The sequence below is a fragment of the Camelina sativa genome, chromosome 4, assembly GCF_030686135.1.
Source record: "Camelina sativa cultivar CO46 ecotype springtype chromosome 4, ASM3068613v1".
Classification (NCBI taxonomy): domain Eukaryota; kingdom Viridiplantae; phylum Streptophyta; class Magnoliopsida; order Brassicales; family Brassicaceae; genus Camelina; species Camelina sativa.
In genome coordinates, this window is record NC_141883.1 from 29,995,288 (window position 1) to 30,010,584 (window position 15,297).

General features: G+C 35.2%; 4 protein-coding genes and 1 long non-coding RNA gene across 7 annotated transcripts; all 5 read left to right on the forward strand.

Moving 5' to 3' along the window:
* Window positions 1-2,390: 2,390 nt before the first annotated feature.
* LOC104782655 (xylan glycosyltransferase MUCI21-like) lies at window positions 2,391-4,429 on the forward strand. The gene is made up of 3 exons (XM_010507647.3): window positions 2,391-2,797; window positions 2,893-2,970; window positions 3,123-4,429. The coding sequence occupies exons 1-3, from the start codon at window positions 2,614-2,616 to the stop codon at window positions 4,334-4,336; spliced, it is 1,476 nt and encodes a 491-aa protein (XP_010505949.2). The 5' UTR covers window positions 2,391-2,613; the 3' UTR covers window positions 4,337-4,429.
* A 287-nt stretch (window positions 4,430-4,716) lies between these two features.
* LOC147946338 (uncharacterized) lies at window positions 4,717-5,337 on the forward strand. Its single transcript, XR_015597321.1, has 2 exons — window positions 4,717-4,868; window positions 4,972-5,337. It is a non-coding gene; the product is annotated as an uncharacterized LOC147946338 (long non-coding RNA).
* Window positions 5,338-5,456: 119 nt separating this feature from the next.
* Window positions 5,457-7,546, forward strand: LOC147946339 (uncharacterized). Of its 2 annotated transcripts, none has more exons than XM_087511089.1 (9): window positions 5,457-5,625; window positions 5,953-5,992; window positions 6,085-6,126; window positions 6,228-6,327; window positions 6,430-6,471; window positions 6,640-6,698; window positions 6,954-7,005; window positions 7,088-7,167; window positions 7,263-7,546. In XM_087511089.1, exons 2-9 carry the CDS (start codon window positions 5,982-5,984, stop codon window positions 7,366-7,368), a joined length of 492 nt encoding a protein of 163 aa, XP_087367215.1. In that variant the 5' UTR covers window positions 5,457-5,625; window positions 5,953-5,981; the 3' UTR covers window positions 7,369-7,546. The 2 variants fall into 2 exon arrangements, with proteins under 2 accessions (XP_087367215.1, XP_087367216.1); XM_087511090.1 differs by having other exon boundaries at window positions 5,480-5,625; window positions 6,231-6,327.
* Window positions 7,547-7,573: 27 nt separating this feature from the next.
* Window positions 7,574-9,661, forward strand: LOC104784344 (uncharacterized). 2 transcript variants are annotated; one of them, XM_087511087.1, is made up of 10 exons: window positions 7,574-7,714; window positions 7,827-7,878; window positions 8,005-8,042; window positions 8,130-8,226; window positions 8,315-8,344; window positions 8,549-8,613; window positions 8,718-8,760; window positions 8,839-8,918; window positions 9,018-9,159; window positions 9,241-9,661. In XM_087511087.1, exons 4-10 carry the CDS (start codon window positions 8,134-8,136, stop codon window positions 9,421-9,423), a joined length of 636 nt encoding a protein of 211 aa, XP_087367213.1. In that variant the 5' UTR covers window positions 7,574-7,714; window positions 7,827-7,878; window positions 8,005-8,042; window positions 8,130-8,133; the 3' UTR covers window positions 9,424-9,661. The 2 variants fall into 2 exon arrangements, with proteins under 2 accessions (XP_087367213.1, XP_087367214.1); XM_087511088.1 differs by lacking the exon at window positions 7,574-7,714 and having other exon boundaries at window positions 7,741-7,878.
* Window positions 9,662-11,296: 1,635 nt separating this feature from the next.
* Window positions 11,297-12,727, forward strand: LOC104782657 (protein MIZU-KUSSEI 1). Its single transcript, XM_010507650.3, has one exon. It carries the CDS (start codon window positions 11,632-11,634, stop codon window positions 12,529-12,531), a length of 900 nt encoding a protein of 299 aa, XP_010505952.1. The 5' UTR covers window positions 11,297-11,631; the 3' UTR covers window positions 12,532-12,727.
* The last annotated feature ends 2,570 nt before the right edge of the window (window positions 12,728-15,297 follow it).

Below are 15,297 nucleotides of genomic sequence, written 5' to 3' on the forward strand. Positions count from 1 at the left end.
TGGGTATTTGGATACGGTTTTTATGTCCAGACCTAACCTAAATACTAAATGTCACAGATTTTATTTTTATTAGTTGTACATTGCCATATTATATAGATACTTTTGTGAAGTCTGCAGCAATTTTAATATTCCATCAGTGACCAAAATAAAAATATTGCATTGTAGTCTTGTAGATTATTAAAATTGTTGACATCGTATCATACTATCATTTTTCTATCTCCGATGATTTCCATTTACCAAAAATTGAGACATCTGGGCATAAGTGCATAACAACAAGCTAGGTAAACAATCTACGACAAGAAGATGGACTTGTATCCTTCCGGAGTAAAAAGGTAATATGCGCCACCATTCACAAAACTTATAGGGTTTATTTGGTGATTGCGAAAAGGTTAGCTTAAGTAGCGAAGTACGTAGGGATGTGACTTAAACGAGAGAAAAATAAAACAGAAGTAAATCTGAAAAAAATGATATGTTACATTATTACTATGTGTTTGGATAGTAATTGGACAAAAAATCTTTGCACTCTGTATAGTGTAAGATAAAAAAGGCTTTTAACACAAAACCACCGGAGAGAAACAATTACTACGTTAGCTATATAATATGATTATAATCACAATTCAGAGTCAGATCAGCGAGATTCAATATATATGTTTTTTTAGTATATACTGCTTTAGAACAGGTGATGGATTTGCCTGGTGCAAGACTATATATGTCTAAATTGTTTGGACTTTGCATACCATTGATTTTGTAGATATAAATATGATGCGATGATACATGGGTATGAATACATTACAAGAGTCAAGAGTTCCAAATCGCAATGTTTTGGACTTTGGTCTTCGCTACATTTAATTTCTGTAGTGGATTAAAAGCAATTCGATGATACATGTCTAGAATTATATATTGTTGAAAAGGTATATACATATCGATCGTGTTGTGTGGGCAGCATTGGATATCGTTTATATATATAACAAGTGCTGCCGCGATATAACATTACCATGTCCAAAAAACAATAATATATGTCATTATGTCAAGAAACATATGCAATTGCAATTAGAGAAAACAATATACATGCTAGAAAATTTTCTCTTAAGAAACCATAATCAAGAACAAACACATTACACATGGGATTATCGAAACAAAACAAAAAGTTACTTATTCTATCAAATCTATATAGAACCCCTGTTTTATTAAATAAAGGTTGTAAATTCTTCGAAGGATCCAGCCTTAGGATTCAATTCTATCAAATCTGGTTTGATTTAATGGAAAATAAAGTGAAACGGTGATATATAAAGGTTTTGCTTCCAAAGGCAGATTCGTTTTGTGAGCAAGTTTTTGGCGGGGATTAAACTTTGAACACGTCAAGATTCGATCTCTCCATTTAAAACTAAAAAAAAAAACCTAAAAAATTATAATTTATTTTAAATGTTCATGATATTTATGCTGCAAAGTCACATTGTGAATCTTTTCATTTAAGGATCATCCAACTAGATCATTATTTTGTTTTTCTTAATTTTCAAAAGAATATTATATATGTATCCTTGGTTTTTATTAATCTAGACAAGTTTACCAAACTAATTATTTGGTCTACAAATAGTTGGGGTCGGCTCAATAATGGTGGCGGTCATGTGCCAACGCGGGAAGAATAAACAAAATTTATCAAAAAAAAAAAAAAAAAAAAACAAAATTTATCAAATAGTCGTTGTAAAGATGATAAATTGTAGTTCTAAAAGTTATACCACATTTCTAATTTTATTTCACTCGGACGTAATTCAAGATTCCACCATTGACAGTGTTATCAATCAAAATATAAGATAACAAGTCATTATATTTCCAACCCATGCACCATTCAAAAAAGTAATTATCCGACAGTTTCTGACAGTAAATTGGAGCAGAAGAAGAGAAATACAAATCTAACAATTAATCTATCGTCTGAATTTTGTGTAAATCTTTGGAACTTGGAAGGGATGAGATCTCATTGTAATCTAAGTTAAATATTCATTTTAATAATGTTGCAATATTTATGAATAAATAATTGATAAATATACAAAATTCGTTGCATTTGGTAAATAAAATTGGTATAGAGCAAAGCGAATAGCTAGCTCATAAGTCATAATCATATTATGCGAAATCCGTTGTCAAAGCGGTTGTTCTGCGTCATGCACATGCACCACCAAAAAAAGAGAACATATGAACCTTTTTAAAACTTCACGCCGTTTTAGGCCCACGAAACCAAATGCTACGCCGTTTACTAGTTAAACTCGCTTTGACTTTTGACCAAACCCTTGAGTTGACAGCCGTCTCCTCTCTGTTGTTTCCGTGTTCTTACCCGAAACGAGAGGAAAGTCCACTAAACCCCAAATATTAATTAAAAAATGGAATCTAATCGAGATGCTACCTTTCATCATTGTTTCACTCGGTTCCATATATAGTCTGTGTATGTATGCGTATGTATTAAAAAGTCTCTTTGTATCCTCAGAGTCACTCATCTTATCTCTCTTTCTTTCTCTCTGCTTCGTCCCCAAGAAAAGTGAAAAACTAATCTCTATTTTTGTGCTTGAAACGTAACCCCAATCACCAAGATCGATCAGACCAAACCCTTCATCAACATAGAAGATGGTGCAGTACCAGAGATTAATCATCCACCATGGAAGAAAAGAGGAAAGTGGTGGAAGCAGTTGCTGCTACTCCAAGAGAGCTAAACAAATGTTTCGTTGTCTTCTCGTTTTTTCTCTTCTCTCTTGCTGTTTCGTCTTGTCTCCTTACTACCTCTTCGGCTTCTCCACTCTCTCCCTCCTAGGTACTTACTATATCTCTCTCGCACACAACCTCACACTTTTCTTGATTTTTCTATTTGATTTATTACTTATCTCTCTGTTTTTTACTCTTCTCCAGATTCGTTTCGCAGAGAAATCGAAGGTCTTAGTTCTAACGAGCCATTCACTACTCCTCTGTGCTCAGAAATCTCCAATGGTTAGTCTTTTTCTTGCTTTCTTTTTGAAATATCTTATCCTAATTCATTCTTTTACCAAACCCTGAAAAAAAAAACAGAGTTTTGATGTGCTCATCTTAATATTAGAAACAGAGTTTGTGTAAAACTTATTGTTTTTTCTGTTTGTACGCAGGAACCATTTGTTGTGACAGAACCGGTTTGAGATCTGATATATGTGTTATGAAAGGTGATGTCCGAACAAACTCTGCTTCTTCCTCAGTCTTCCTCTTCACCGCCTCCACCAAGAACAACACAAAACCGGAAAAGATCAAACCTTACACGAGAAAATGGGAGACTAGTGTGATGGACACAGTTCAAGAACTCAACCTCATCACCAAAGATTCGAACAAATCTTCAGATAGTATATGCGATGTGTACCACGACGTTCCTGCTGTGTTCTTCTCCACTGGTGGATACACCGGAAACGTATACCACGAGTTTAACGACGGGATCATCCCTTTGTTTATAACTTCGCAGCATTACAAGAAAAAAGTTGTGTTTGTGATCGTCGAGTATCATGATTGGTGGGAGATGAAGTACGGAGATATCGTTTCGCAGCTCTCGGATTATCCACTGGTTGATTTCAGTGGAGATGCGAGAACTCATTGTTTCAAGGAAGCTACCGTTGGATTGCGTATTCACGACGAGTTAACTGTGAATTCTTCACTGGTCAATGGGAATCAAACCATTGTTGACTTCAGAAACGTTTTGGATCGGGGATATACTCATCGTATCCAAAGCTTGATCCAGGAGGAAACAGAGGCCAACGTGACCGCACTCGATTTCAAGAAGAAGCCAAAACTGGTGATTCTATCAAGAAACGGATCATCTAGGGCGATACTTAACGAGAAACTTCTCGTGGAGCTAGCAGAAGAAATCGGGTTCAATGTCGAGGTTCTAAGACCACAAAAAACAACGGAAATGGCTAAGATTTATCGTTCGATGAATACGAGCGATGTAATGATCGGTGTGCATGGAGCAGCAATGACTCATTTCCTATTCTTGAAACCGAAAACAGTCTTCATTCAGATCATCCCGTTAGGGATGGATTGGGCAGCAGAGACATATTACGGAGAACCGGCGAAGAAGCTAGGATTGAAGTACATTGGTTACAAGATTGCCCCGAGAGAGAGCTCTTTATATGAAGAATATGGTAAAGATGATCCTATAATCCGAGATCCGGATAGTCTCAACGAGAAAGGATGGGAATATACTAAGAAAATATATCTACAAGGACAGAACGTGAAGCTTGACTTGAGAAGATTTAGAGAAACGTTAACTCGTTCATATGATTTCACCATCAGAAGGAGATTTAGAGATGAAGTTCCTCGTTTACTTGTTACATAGAGAGATATTATAGAGAAGAAGAAACAGAAGGAAGTGTTTCATTTTGATTTTTTTGTAAAGTTTGAATGACAATTAAATTCATTTTTTCATTAAGATAATACGGTAATTAAATCAATATGTTTGACCACGTTAAGATAATACGGTAAATAAATCAATACATTTGACCAAAAAACAAAATCAATTTATTTTTATAAAATTTTGAAGCTCCGAAATAATAGATTTTGTACGCTTTGTTTCTTTTTTACCTAGATAAATAAAATAATGACTATAAAAAATACAGTATTTGCAGTGGGAAATTTATGAGTACAATTTTGACGAACAAGTGTTCTGTTTTCTAAGGTTTAGGTGATTTATGGAAGCCATCGCAAAATCTGAAGCCCAAGATAGAGAGGCCGAGCGGCCCAGTAATGATGAACAAAAAAAATACTCCACTCTCTCGTTTAGAGCTCCTCCGTGTCTCTCTCACTCTGTCTGAACCCTACTAGTTTCCGATTTCAATCCAAACAACTGAGAGCATGTGCGTGCCAAGGAGGTAACAAGATAAAAATTTCGATTTCAAACCCTATAAAATTGATCTATTTTTTCGTTTTTCTAACCTTTTTAGGGCTGTGAATTTTTTATATATTTTTTGGTAGTATGGTTGCATCTGGGAAGGAGGCAACGATAGCTGTGGAAAGGCTTCTTGAGAGTATGGCTGCAGTGAATGCAAATCTCAGGCAAATGAGTGATGAAGAATTGGTGGCCTGGGAGAGGGTGCTTCAGAATCTTCAGAATCATCTGAATAGAGTGATTGCAGCGCGACAGGAACCTGAGCAGATGTGATCTGTTTTACTGCTTTTTTAACTAGTCAGTTGTGTTCGTGGGTCGAAATTTAAAATTATGCCTTTAGTTTAGTTAGTGGATTCTGAGCTCGAGCTCTTGTAATAATACTATGACTTGAACCTATTTCTTTCTGTAGTAAAAACATATAATTCAATATAATCCTGCGTCTAATTTACATATTTTGTTTTCTCTGAATTTTTTATCGTTATTCGTTAAGATAATAAATCAATTTCTTCTTAATTAATTATTAGGAAACTTTTAAGCACAAAAAGATACTAATATATATATATATATTAATAAATAAACTCAATCGCCGCCCCTATCTCAGCCTTTTCCTTAAAAGTTAAAACTCTTTTCTTTTGGGGTTTCTGGGTTTAGTTTGATCCGGATTACACAGAGATATGGGGAGAGAGAGGGTTAAGATGAAGCTGAAGCTGAAGAGGAGGCCAAAAGAGTTGCCCAGGAAGGTTAGAGTGCTCTGCCATTTCTGCGGAGTTTCTGGGTTTAGTTTGACGAATAAGTGTTCTGTTTTCTAGTGTTTAGGTAATTGTTGAACTAGCTCTTAGGTTATTGATATGGAACCCTAGCCATCGCAAAATCTGATCCTGGAGTTTCTTTTGATTGGTTAGCTATTAGCCTATTACTATAGGGATCCCTATAGCTCTAGGTTCTAAGTTTTGGTCTGTTTAGGTTCATGATTCTACTCTTCAACATAAGTACTATGCTTGTAATCATCAAACCAACCGTTTAAAACCTAAACCCTGACTTCTTCTGGGTTTGCAATCTCTTTCCAGATACGAACAAAGGCCACACAAACAAGAACATGAAGCACTGGTATGTACACAAAATATCCGCAACTCTTGTCAAGTCATGAACTTTTTTTATCTTTCTCTCTGTTTTGATTGGTTCTTACACCACTTGCCTAGTCTATGGAGAGGGAACTCAAGAGATTTAAGGCTTTTGACCAGGTATATATAACTCATTTAACATTTTCCCGTTTCTTATTCTCACGTTTGTCTATTTCTTTCTTTCCACTGCTGTTCATATGAGCTGTCGTTTATATTCCCAGGAGAATGACTGGTAAGGATCTCGACGGTTTGAGTTTCGAGGAGCTGCTAGTACTTAGAAACCATCTAAACGAAGTCATGCTCATTGTGACCAACCAAAAGGTTGTTTAATACACAAATTTATAGGCAGGAAACTGATGAGACGACTTCTTTCTCCTATTAATGAAAATGTAGTTTTAAACATCTTGTTTGAATTTATTACAGGACAAAATAAGGCTCGAAAAGGCAGAAAGGCTGCGCCAACAGGTAAAGCTTTTAAACAGTACATTACCTAACAAAACAAGATTTGTTTGTGAAGTTTTGAATTGATGTGGAAGAAGGCAATGCTGATATTGCGTCTTCTTTGTTTTCTTCTTTTTTCCTTATAGATCCACCATGTTTGATCTTGCAGTATTCTTCTTTCATTTTTTGCAGAAGAAGGAAGCAGGGGATGAGAATGAAGGTACGAGGAGAAGGGTTTTGGTTCCTTGCAGGTAATCTTGTTGTTGCTAAAAAGGATTTTTTTTTTTCTTGGTTGGGTTTGTCCAAAGGTTTAGGTTTCTTTTGTTGAATCAGTACTTGGGGTAAAAAAGTAGATATGGAATCAGTTGTTTTATTGCTGAATCCGATCCTTTCGGTAGAGATCACTTAGGTTCCAAGTTGGTGCAGAAAAACATTGTCTTTCTTTTTTATTCATTGGACCAATTGTGCAAAGGTAAAGCCTGACTTGTTCTGGGTATATATAACAGATCTAGAGAGAGACAAGAGAAACAAGATGATGAAGCAGCACCACCACCACTGGTACCTGTCTATATAATATATGTATATTCACTTGCGGTCATGTCACTTCTTTTTTTGCCTCTCATTGCTTCTGTTATTGCAGTCTCGAAGTCAGATAGAATACGAGAGACGAAAAGCTGAATCCATGCACAGCGAATTCGAGAGATTATGGCTGTTGAAGGAGTAATGACATTTTACACTCTTATTGCTCTGCATAATAATAATGTTTTTTTTAACACTTTGGTTCTTATCGGGTTTTTTTTGAATCCTCCTCACAGGAGAATGAATGGTAGAGAGCTGACAGGTATGACACTCATTGAGCATTACTTACTTCTAGATCAGCTACACCAAGGACTTCGAGGTCTGACTGAGCATCAAAGATGATCAAGAATGGAACAATTTGCAATGCTATGCAAGACTCATGTACAGTGATATGAATGACATGTTTGCATTTTGGTTTGCATATAAGAATAATTTAATATTCTGAATCCATAATGTCATTACAGTTTGACCAAAGTAAAACATTTGGTCTAGTCTTGAATCGATGGTTCAACAAAACAAACACCCAAGAAGAGCAGTTTTGGAAAAATATTCTAAAAATACCAAAATCAATCAATATAGACAAGAGAAAAGAAAAGAAGGGAAAGATAAGTAACATCAATGTGTCTCATTCGCAGTCACATCTCTATAAACTAGTGGATGGGTAAAGACAAGTGCTTTGACATTGAAGGTGAATCTCATCTGCTTCTTAGGTTTCTTGATTAGCTATTTACTCGGGTTAGTTGGAGGATATGATTGAATCATTGAATATACTTAAACCTAAAGCCTTGAACCTTTTCCAGATATGGATGCAGTTCTGAAGATAAGCTGCAGGAGCAAGATAATGAAGCAGGGGTATGTATATATATGTACTTACTTTCTCCTGTCCTGTTTTCAACTATTATCATCAAATGAATTTCTATCTATCTTTGTATTTTATACCTATGTTCTTGCTTACCTTCAATGTTCTCTTTCTTGCAGCTGCGGGAAGAAGTCGAGAGATTACGGTTTTTGATCAAGTATGCCTGCCTGCCTGCCTGCGTTTCCCAACCTTCTTGTTCATTTATCCCTTTTGGTTCATCTGTTTTATTCTTTCACAATTCCAGGAGAATGACTGGTAGGGACGATGGTGTCAGTTTCGCCGAGCTGCTAGCTCTTGAAAGTCACCTTAACGATGTTCGGCGCATTGTCCTGGACCAAAAGGTGAAATACTTTACTTGCTCTCCTTTTATTGAAGATGCCGTAACTCTCAAGAATCTTTTTTTGTTTTTTTAACTATTGGCTATTGCAGGAGAAGATAAAGCTGGAAGAAGATGAAAGGGTAAAGATTCTATTTCATTATTTTGCTGTCTTCTCTTTTAATTGCCTTGTATCAAAACTATGTTTGTGAATCTTTGAGGAGCCTCCGGTTTACCCTTTCCAATTTAAAATCTCTCACATCTTTTTTTTTCCTTCTTAAAGTTCCTTGTTGACGGTTATAAGCTTTCTCATTTTGACATATATCAAAAACCCTACGATTTTGCAGAAGAAGGAAGCAGAGCATGAGGCTAATGGTACGAGAAGAGGTGTTTTGGTTCCCCCTACCAGCAGGTAATCTCTCTGCTAAAGAAATGATTTGCTTTTTGTTCATTAAACCAACCAATTGTGTAAAAATGAAGGCTGACTTGTTCTGCATATATGGATATCTAATACAGGTTGGTAGAAAGACAGAAGAAACCAAATGGTCTAGCACCACTGGTGCGTGTATATTCTCTGATGTTCCTATCACTTTTCTTGTCTCAGTTTGAGTCTTTAAAAATGCTCTTCTTCTTGCAGCTGAACATGAAGAGGGAATTTGAGAGACGAATCTCTGAACCCTTGCAGAGCGAGTTCGAGAGATTATGGCTTTTTAACGAGTAATAACTTAGTTACCATTTCCCTCTTCTTGCTCTGCAAAAGTCTCTGTTTTCTTTTGTTGTCCCCATTTAATTGTGGTTTTTTTTTTCATCTCACAGGAGAATGAATGGTAGAGAGCTCGAGGGTATGACATCCTTAGACCTGACCTTACTTCACAGTCAGATATTAGGAGCTTTGAAAGCTTTGAATGACCAAACGTTTGGACCAAGAGTAGAACAAAGGGCAAGGCAGCGAGGAGAGGTATAAAGTTATCAATGTATATTATAAGTTTTTAGTAGCTAGTATATCCGAATCGCTTTTTCTATTCACACATTTTCTTAGCATGTTTGCCTCACCAACAAGGAGTCAGTCTCTAGGTTAGCTGAGCCCGAGAGATGTTCATTGGACAATGGCAAGGATGCTGACACTTCCTTGCAATTTAGACTTCTTCTCGTTTCAAGGAAGCTCAGAAGGATCCATAATTGTTATCACCGCAAGAGCATGCCAGAGACCTACCTTAAGTAGATTCCTAGACAATGAGCAAAAGTGATGGTGGAGTACTTTAAATGGCTTCTTTGGCACAACACGTTGCGTGGTTCTAGAAGAGAGGAATTCGTTACTCAAAATATACAATAAACAATGATAGATACACATCATACACTAGTATTCGTAGATAGATAAAATTCATGTTTAAAATCTTTTGTCATTAGACTTTCTACTTTTCGTTTATTTTCTTCCATCTCAAATGAAATAGGTTCAAAAACTTATAAAAGTAGAAGTAAAACGACGTGTCAAACGAGTCGATCAAAGAAACCACATGTGTCATGAGATAGTTTGCGGTTTGTTACGTATAGTTAGGTAAACACCATCTTACATCATGAACGAGGAACGATATATTCTCATGTTTGGAACCGCCCAGATATTATCCTAGTTAATCTCTCTTTACAATTTTGTCTTTTCTAATCTGCCTCAACCATAATACTTGTAGCTTAATTAGGATGGTTATGGTGATACGTGCGTATTTATGGGTACTTTGTGGCCTCGCACTTAATCTTTAAACGTATAAACAAAACAAACATGCTTCTATTAAAAAACCAACAACGAAACAGGAAACATGCGTACATATATTTTTACGAACATATATTATTGTTCTTAAAATTTTGTGGTTGGCTAGTTGCTTAACAATCGGACACATACACTTTTCATGTATGATACCTTCTTTTTCTCGATATTCTTTTATTATTCTTATTGATAAACATAGATTCCAGTGTACCTGGGGAGATATTGATGTATATATTAACGTGCTTTTAAATTTCATTATCATCATCACAGTAGTAGTAGCTAGTACTGTCCAATTTTTTTGTAAACATGGATATGTATGTTGTCTGTTTATTTGAAACGTATCCCCATAACACGAATTTATCATGTTCATATTCTTTTACGAGAGTTCAAAATTTCATTAGAGAAATTAAACACAGAAATTTACCAAAAAAATGTTATCAATATATTCAAGGTATACTATAATATATTTGAAATAACAACTATCTTGTGATACGAGGGGTATAGTTAGGTGTCTATATACGCACATATCACTAGCCTTGATTTCCATCCACAAACATATACTATCAAAGTATAATCACGCGCGCACTTAATTAACTTAACTACATATATTATGTTATATACAGTTTAAAATTTAACCTGCAGGAAAACAACTTTAAGCTGCATGGATTATGCATATCGGTAACATTAGACACATGCATGTTGCCTAACATTTGCTAATGTCATTACTTGCCTAAACTTTTGACACATGTGTTTCTTTGTGGTGTTAGTTTACCATTACCATAAAGAAGTGATATTGTTAAAAAACAATGTTATCCCAATTACTTTAGGCAACAATCGTTTTCTTGCATTTATGAACCACGTCACACCGGGACAATATGGAAATCTCTACGACACACCGTTTAAAGCCAACGAATGTTCAACGACTCCAGTTGCGTTGTCCCTTGCCAAATCCGAATGTCAACATATTAAAATTCCAGAAAAAAAAAAAAAAAAAAAAAAAAAAGAGAGCGTCAAACGTAAAATCAAATTCCAAAAAATAAAATCAAAATTTACAATTTGTCGTTAGCCGGGTCCATCGTGGACCTACCCTAATGGACGGTTGAGATAAGAGGATGGAGGCGAGGTTTTGATGATAATGAAAGTAAACAATTTTTTAAGACAAAGAAGACATAGTCGTAGTCGTCTTATCATATTTTTACTTAAAGAAAAAAAAAACCTAAACATTTACATATCGTATATATGTTATTTGTCAACAACTACAAATATAACACATTAGAAAAATAGATAATTTCGATACACATGCCAATCGATGTGTATTGGTAAAAACTAGCTAGTAGTAATATTCTTTTATTACTAGTACTGATATTGTCAAACTAACTCTGTGTTCTCTAATAATGTACGTTAAACTAACAATACATTTTTAATTTTATTGGGACCTCTCAAATGATAGGCAATAAATAACATAATCGCACATCTATATGCTTTAAAAAAAATATTCATGTAAAATGTGTATATAAATACACACACAAATCGGCCACACCTCTTTGAACACTCATCATCACTTTGGTCGGCCGCTTTCTTCATTACTCCTTCCTCAAATATCTCGACACACTTACCAAAATATAACATCCCTCTTAATTATTAAGTGGATCGATTTATCGAGACATAAGAATGGTGCAGTACCAAGAACTCGCTCTTCAGAGAAGCTTCAGCTGCGACACAAGAAAGATCAATCCCGCAACTTCTCCGGCGCGTGGTTTACACGGACGTTCACCGTCCTCTTCCTCTTTGATACCAACCATCCCTGAACACGAACTCTTCCTCGTCCCTTGCCGGAGATGCTCTTCCGTCTCCCTTTCCTCTTCTTCCTCCTCGTCATCCTCTAGGAATATCGGGAAACTCCAGTTGAAGCTTTCTTCGTTCTTGCGTTCTCTCATCAACGTCATTAACATCCCTGCTTGCAAATTCCTCTCTCTTCCTTCTCCGCCGTCTTCTTCTTCCGGCGTTTCTAACCAACTCATCTCACTCGTAACCGGTGGATCCTCTTCTCTCGGGAGAAGAGTCACCGGGACTCTGTATGGACATAGAAGAGGCCATGTCACGTTTTCCGTCCAGTACGATCCGAGGTCTGACCCGGTCTTGCTTCTTGACCTGGCCATGTCAACGGCGACTCTCGTGAAAGAGATGTCGTCTGGACTCGTCAGGATCGCTCTGGAGTGCGAGAAGCGTCATCGACCGGGGACAAAGCTTTTCCAAGAGCCCAAATGGACGATGTATTGCAACGGGAGGAAGTGTGGATACGCGGTGTCCCGTGGTGGCGCGTGTACTGATTCGGATTGGCGCGTGCTGAACACGGTCTCTAGGGTAACAGTTGGAGCAGGAGTGATTCCCACGGCGAAGAGTATTGATGACGTGTCCGGTGTTGGAAGTGGAACGGATCTTGGGGAGTTGTTGTATATGAGAGGCAGGTTTGAAAGAGTCGTGGGGAGCCGTGACTCGGAGGCGTTCTACATGATGAACCCGGACAAAAACGGAGGTCCAGAACTCAGTATTTTTCTTCTTAGAATATAATAATACGAAAATGTCTTCTTAAAAATAATTTGTTGACTTTTTAAAAAAAATTGAAAATGTCTTTAAGTGACGTATTATTATATAGTGAGTGAATGCAATGTTGTGTCATGAAATATATGTAATCGATAGTGATATAAAACTATATAAAAGGAAGAGAGAGGCCCTACGAGAGGGTATCATAGTTTTTTTCTTCTAATTATTTTATATGGTATGTGGTACTTTTTAATTTTTGTATTATAAGGATGTGATTATTAGTTTGTGGTTGCTTATATGCAAGGCATGAAGATCCCCACATGGTCCGTCATGATTAATGCCAATTTAAGATTCTTATTGTCTATACTATAAATTTTTAGTACTCCCTACAATTCAATCAAAATATAAGATGTTTTAGAAAAGTTTTTTGTTTCATAATATAGGATGTTTTCAAGTTTTTATGCGACTTTTAGATTATTTTAGTATTTTATATTATGCAGCAATTTTGTTTAACAACTAAACAATAAATTATCTAGAAAGTGGGACTGCTTTTGAGTTGTAACAATCAATTCATAACCAAACACCGTTTATAGTTTAGCATATGATACCATCAAATTGACGAGTTACACTTGTAACATAATAAGTATAGAATATAGGTAGTTAAGTACTCTTCCGTTTCAAAATATAAGATGTTTTGAATGAAAGCACGCATATTAAGATATAACCACTTTAAAAAAGTTTAACTAATTATAAACACGACTCTAAAACATCCTATATTATAAAACAGAGGGAGTATCTTTTAACGAATCAAATGTATATGAATAATATTTAAGAGAAATTATCAGATGGAAAAGGAATTTAATGTGTAGAAACATAAGAAGTTATAATTATCAGTTTTTGCCAATACTTTGATCTAAAGTGGAAGTAATAAAAGAAGGATTGAAAACGCCTGACAAATGAAACTCTGGTCAAATTTTAAAAGATGAGGAGAAATATAAAGAAATGGAAAATGCAGAGGTGGATGATCGTGAGAAAAAAAAGTGGGTGGGAAAGAGCGTAAAAACCCACAGGCCTTGCCTTTTAGTGGACATAGTCTGAAAAAACTCATCAAAGCCGCAAAGCCAAAAATTCCCTTTTAGGAACTTTCCCTGCATTTTTGGACCACACCTTTTTCATGCATCTCAAGGTTAATTTGTGAGTCTATTCAGTTTCCTAATTTTGTGTGTGTATTTTTGTTGCGGTTAAAGTGAATTATTCAAAAGTTAAGACTACACAAGATAATTAGTTTATTGGTGATTAATCGTGGTTTCTTCTGTTAATCATGGATTTCCAAACTTTTGATCTATTCTCTTTTAAGTTTGAGATAGTATTAATTTTGGCGTATTCACAATCACAAATACTTTTATCTATCCAAGATTCAAACGTGGATATAATAACAGTGTAACATTGTTCTTTTAACCGGGTTGAACCAACCGCATATATAAGAAAACAGGTTAAATTATTTTTACTTTTTTGTTGGTTTACAAAAATGATCAAAATTTTGTGAATGAATCTCTTATTTTTAGATTGTATATGATGATCTGTTATAAAAATCAGAATTGACTTACCCTTCCAAAATAGCTAGTAATTCTAGTAATTCCCTCTAAATCTCAAGAACTTTTTATTATAAAATCGATAATATTAGTGGACAGGGGGCTACGTATACATAAGCATGCATATACATATGAAATAGTAAAATACATAGTTGATTATTCAGATTGCGTATGCCAAAAGAAAAAGATTATTGATTACGAAGACATGTAACCTATACCGCTATACGTACATACATGCGTCATAGCTATATAGAGACAAAAATGTATATGATAAAGTAAAGGTTTTCCCATTAGAAAAGAGAGAAAAATTTCCACAACAATTGTGAAGGAAATGCATGTGCTAGCTTTCTGAATTAACAAAAATAATTAAAAATAATCAACATCATTAAGTAACTGTTTGACATACTTTAAAAAAACTTATCACTAACTCGTACTTAAATAGTTAAATTTGGTAACGGACGGCAAAATTATCGTAAGAGATGTGGCTAGCTATAGCTAGTGCTAAAAAATATTTTTTTTCGTATATACAAATAATTAATAAGGTGTTGCATTATTGAATAAGCTTTGCATGCATATACCTGATTAGCATTACAATACAACAACACATCATGAACACATGCCTTGCCTTAACCATTTTAATATTGACGCTTTTCTCCGGGCAAATCTAATCTGCATCGATCGTGTACACTTTTTCTGCCTTCATAAGTTTCAATGGTCCGATCGATCCTCTCTCCCTATTTTTCTTATACATAACGGATGTATCTCTTCCTCCACTTTTCTTTGGTTGTAATATAAAATGACTTGCGGAAAAAACTAATGTATATTCGAAAAATATATTTCTCAAATCTAACATTTTCTTATGTCAATGTTTTTAATGATTTTTGGTTCTTTAAATCTAAACCAATAAGCAAAATAATGAATCCAAAATATACAGGATATACTGATTCTTATATATATTTTTGAATGAAAAATGCCAACTATAATTAATGCATACTCTTCTTCGTCTTCTACTTTAAAAAAAAAAAAAATTATTTAATGGTTCAATATTATCGTGTAAACATAAATATGCATACTTTCATTTCTGATTAAATATCATATGCTGCAACGGATCGGATTAAATATCATAGAGCAATGCGCTTTTTTGGTTGGCAATCTGAAATCTCTCGTCAAGGCATATAGTATTATAGTATACATTGTTTAT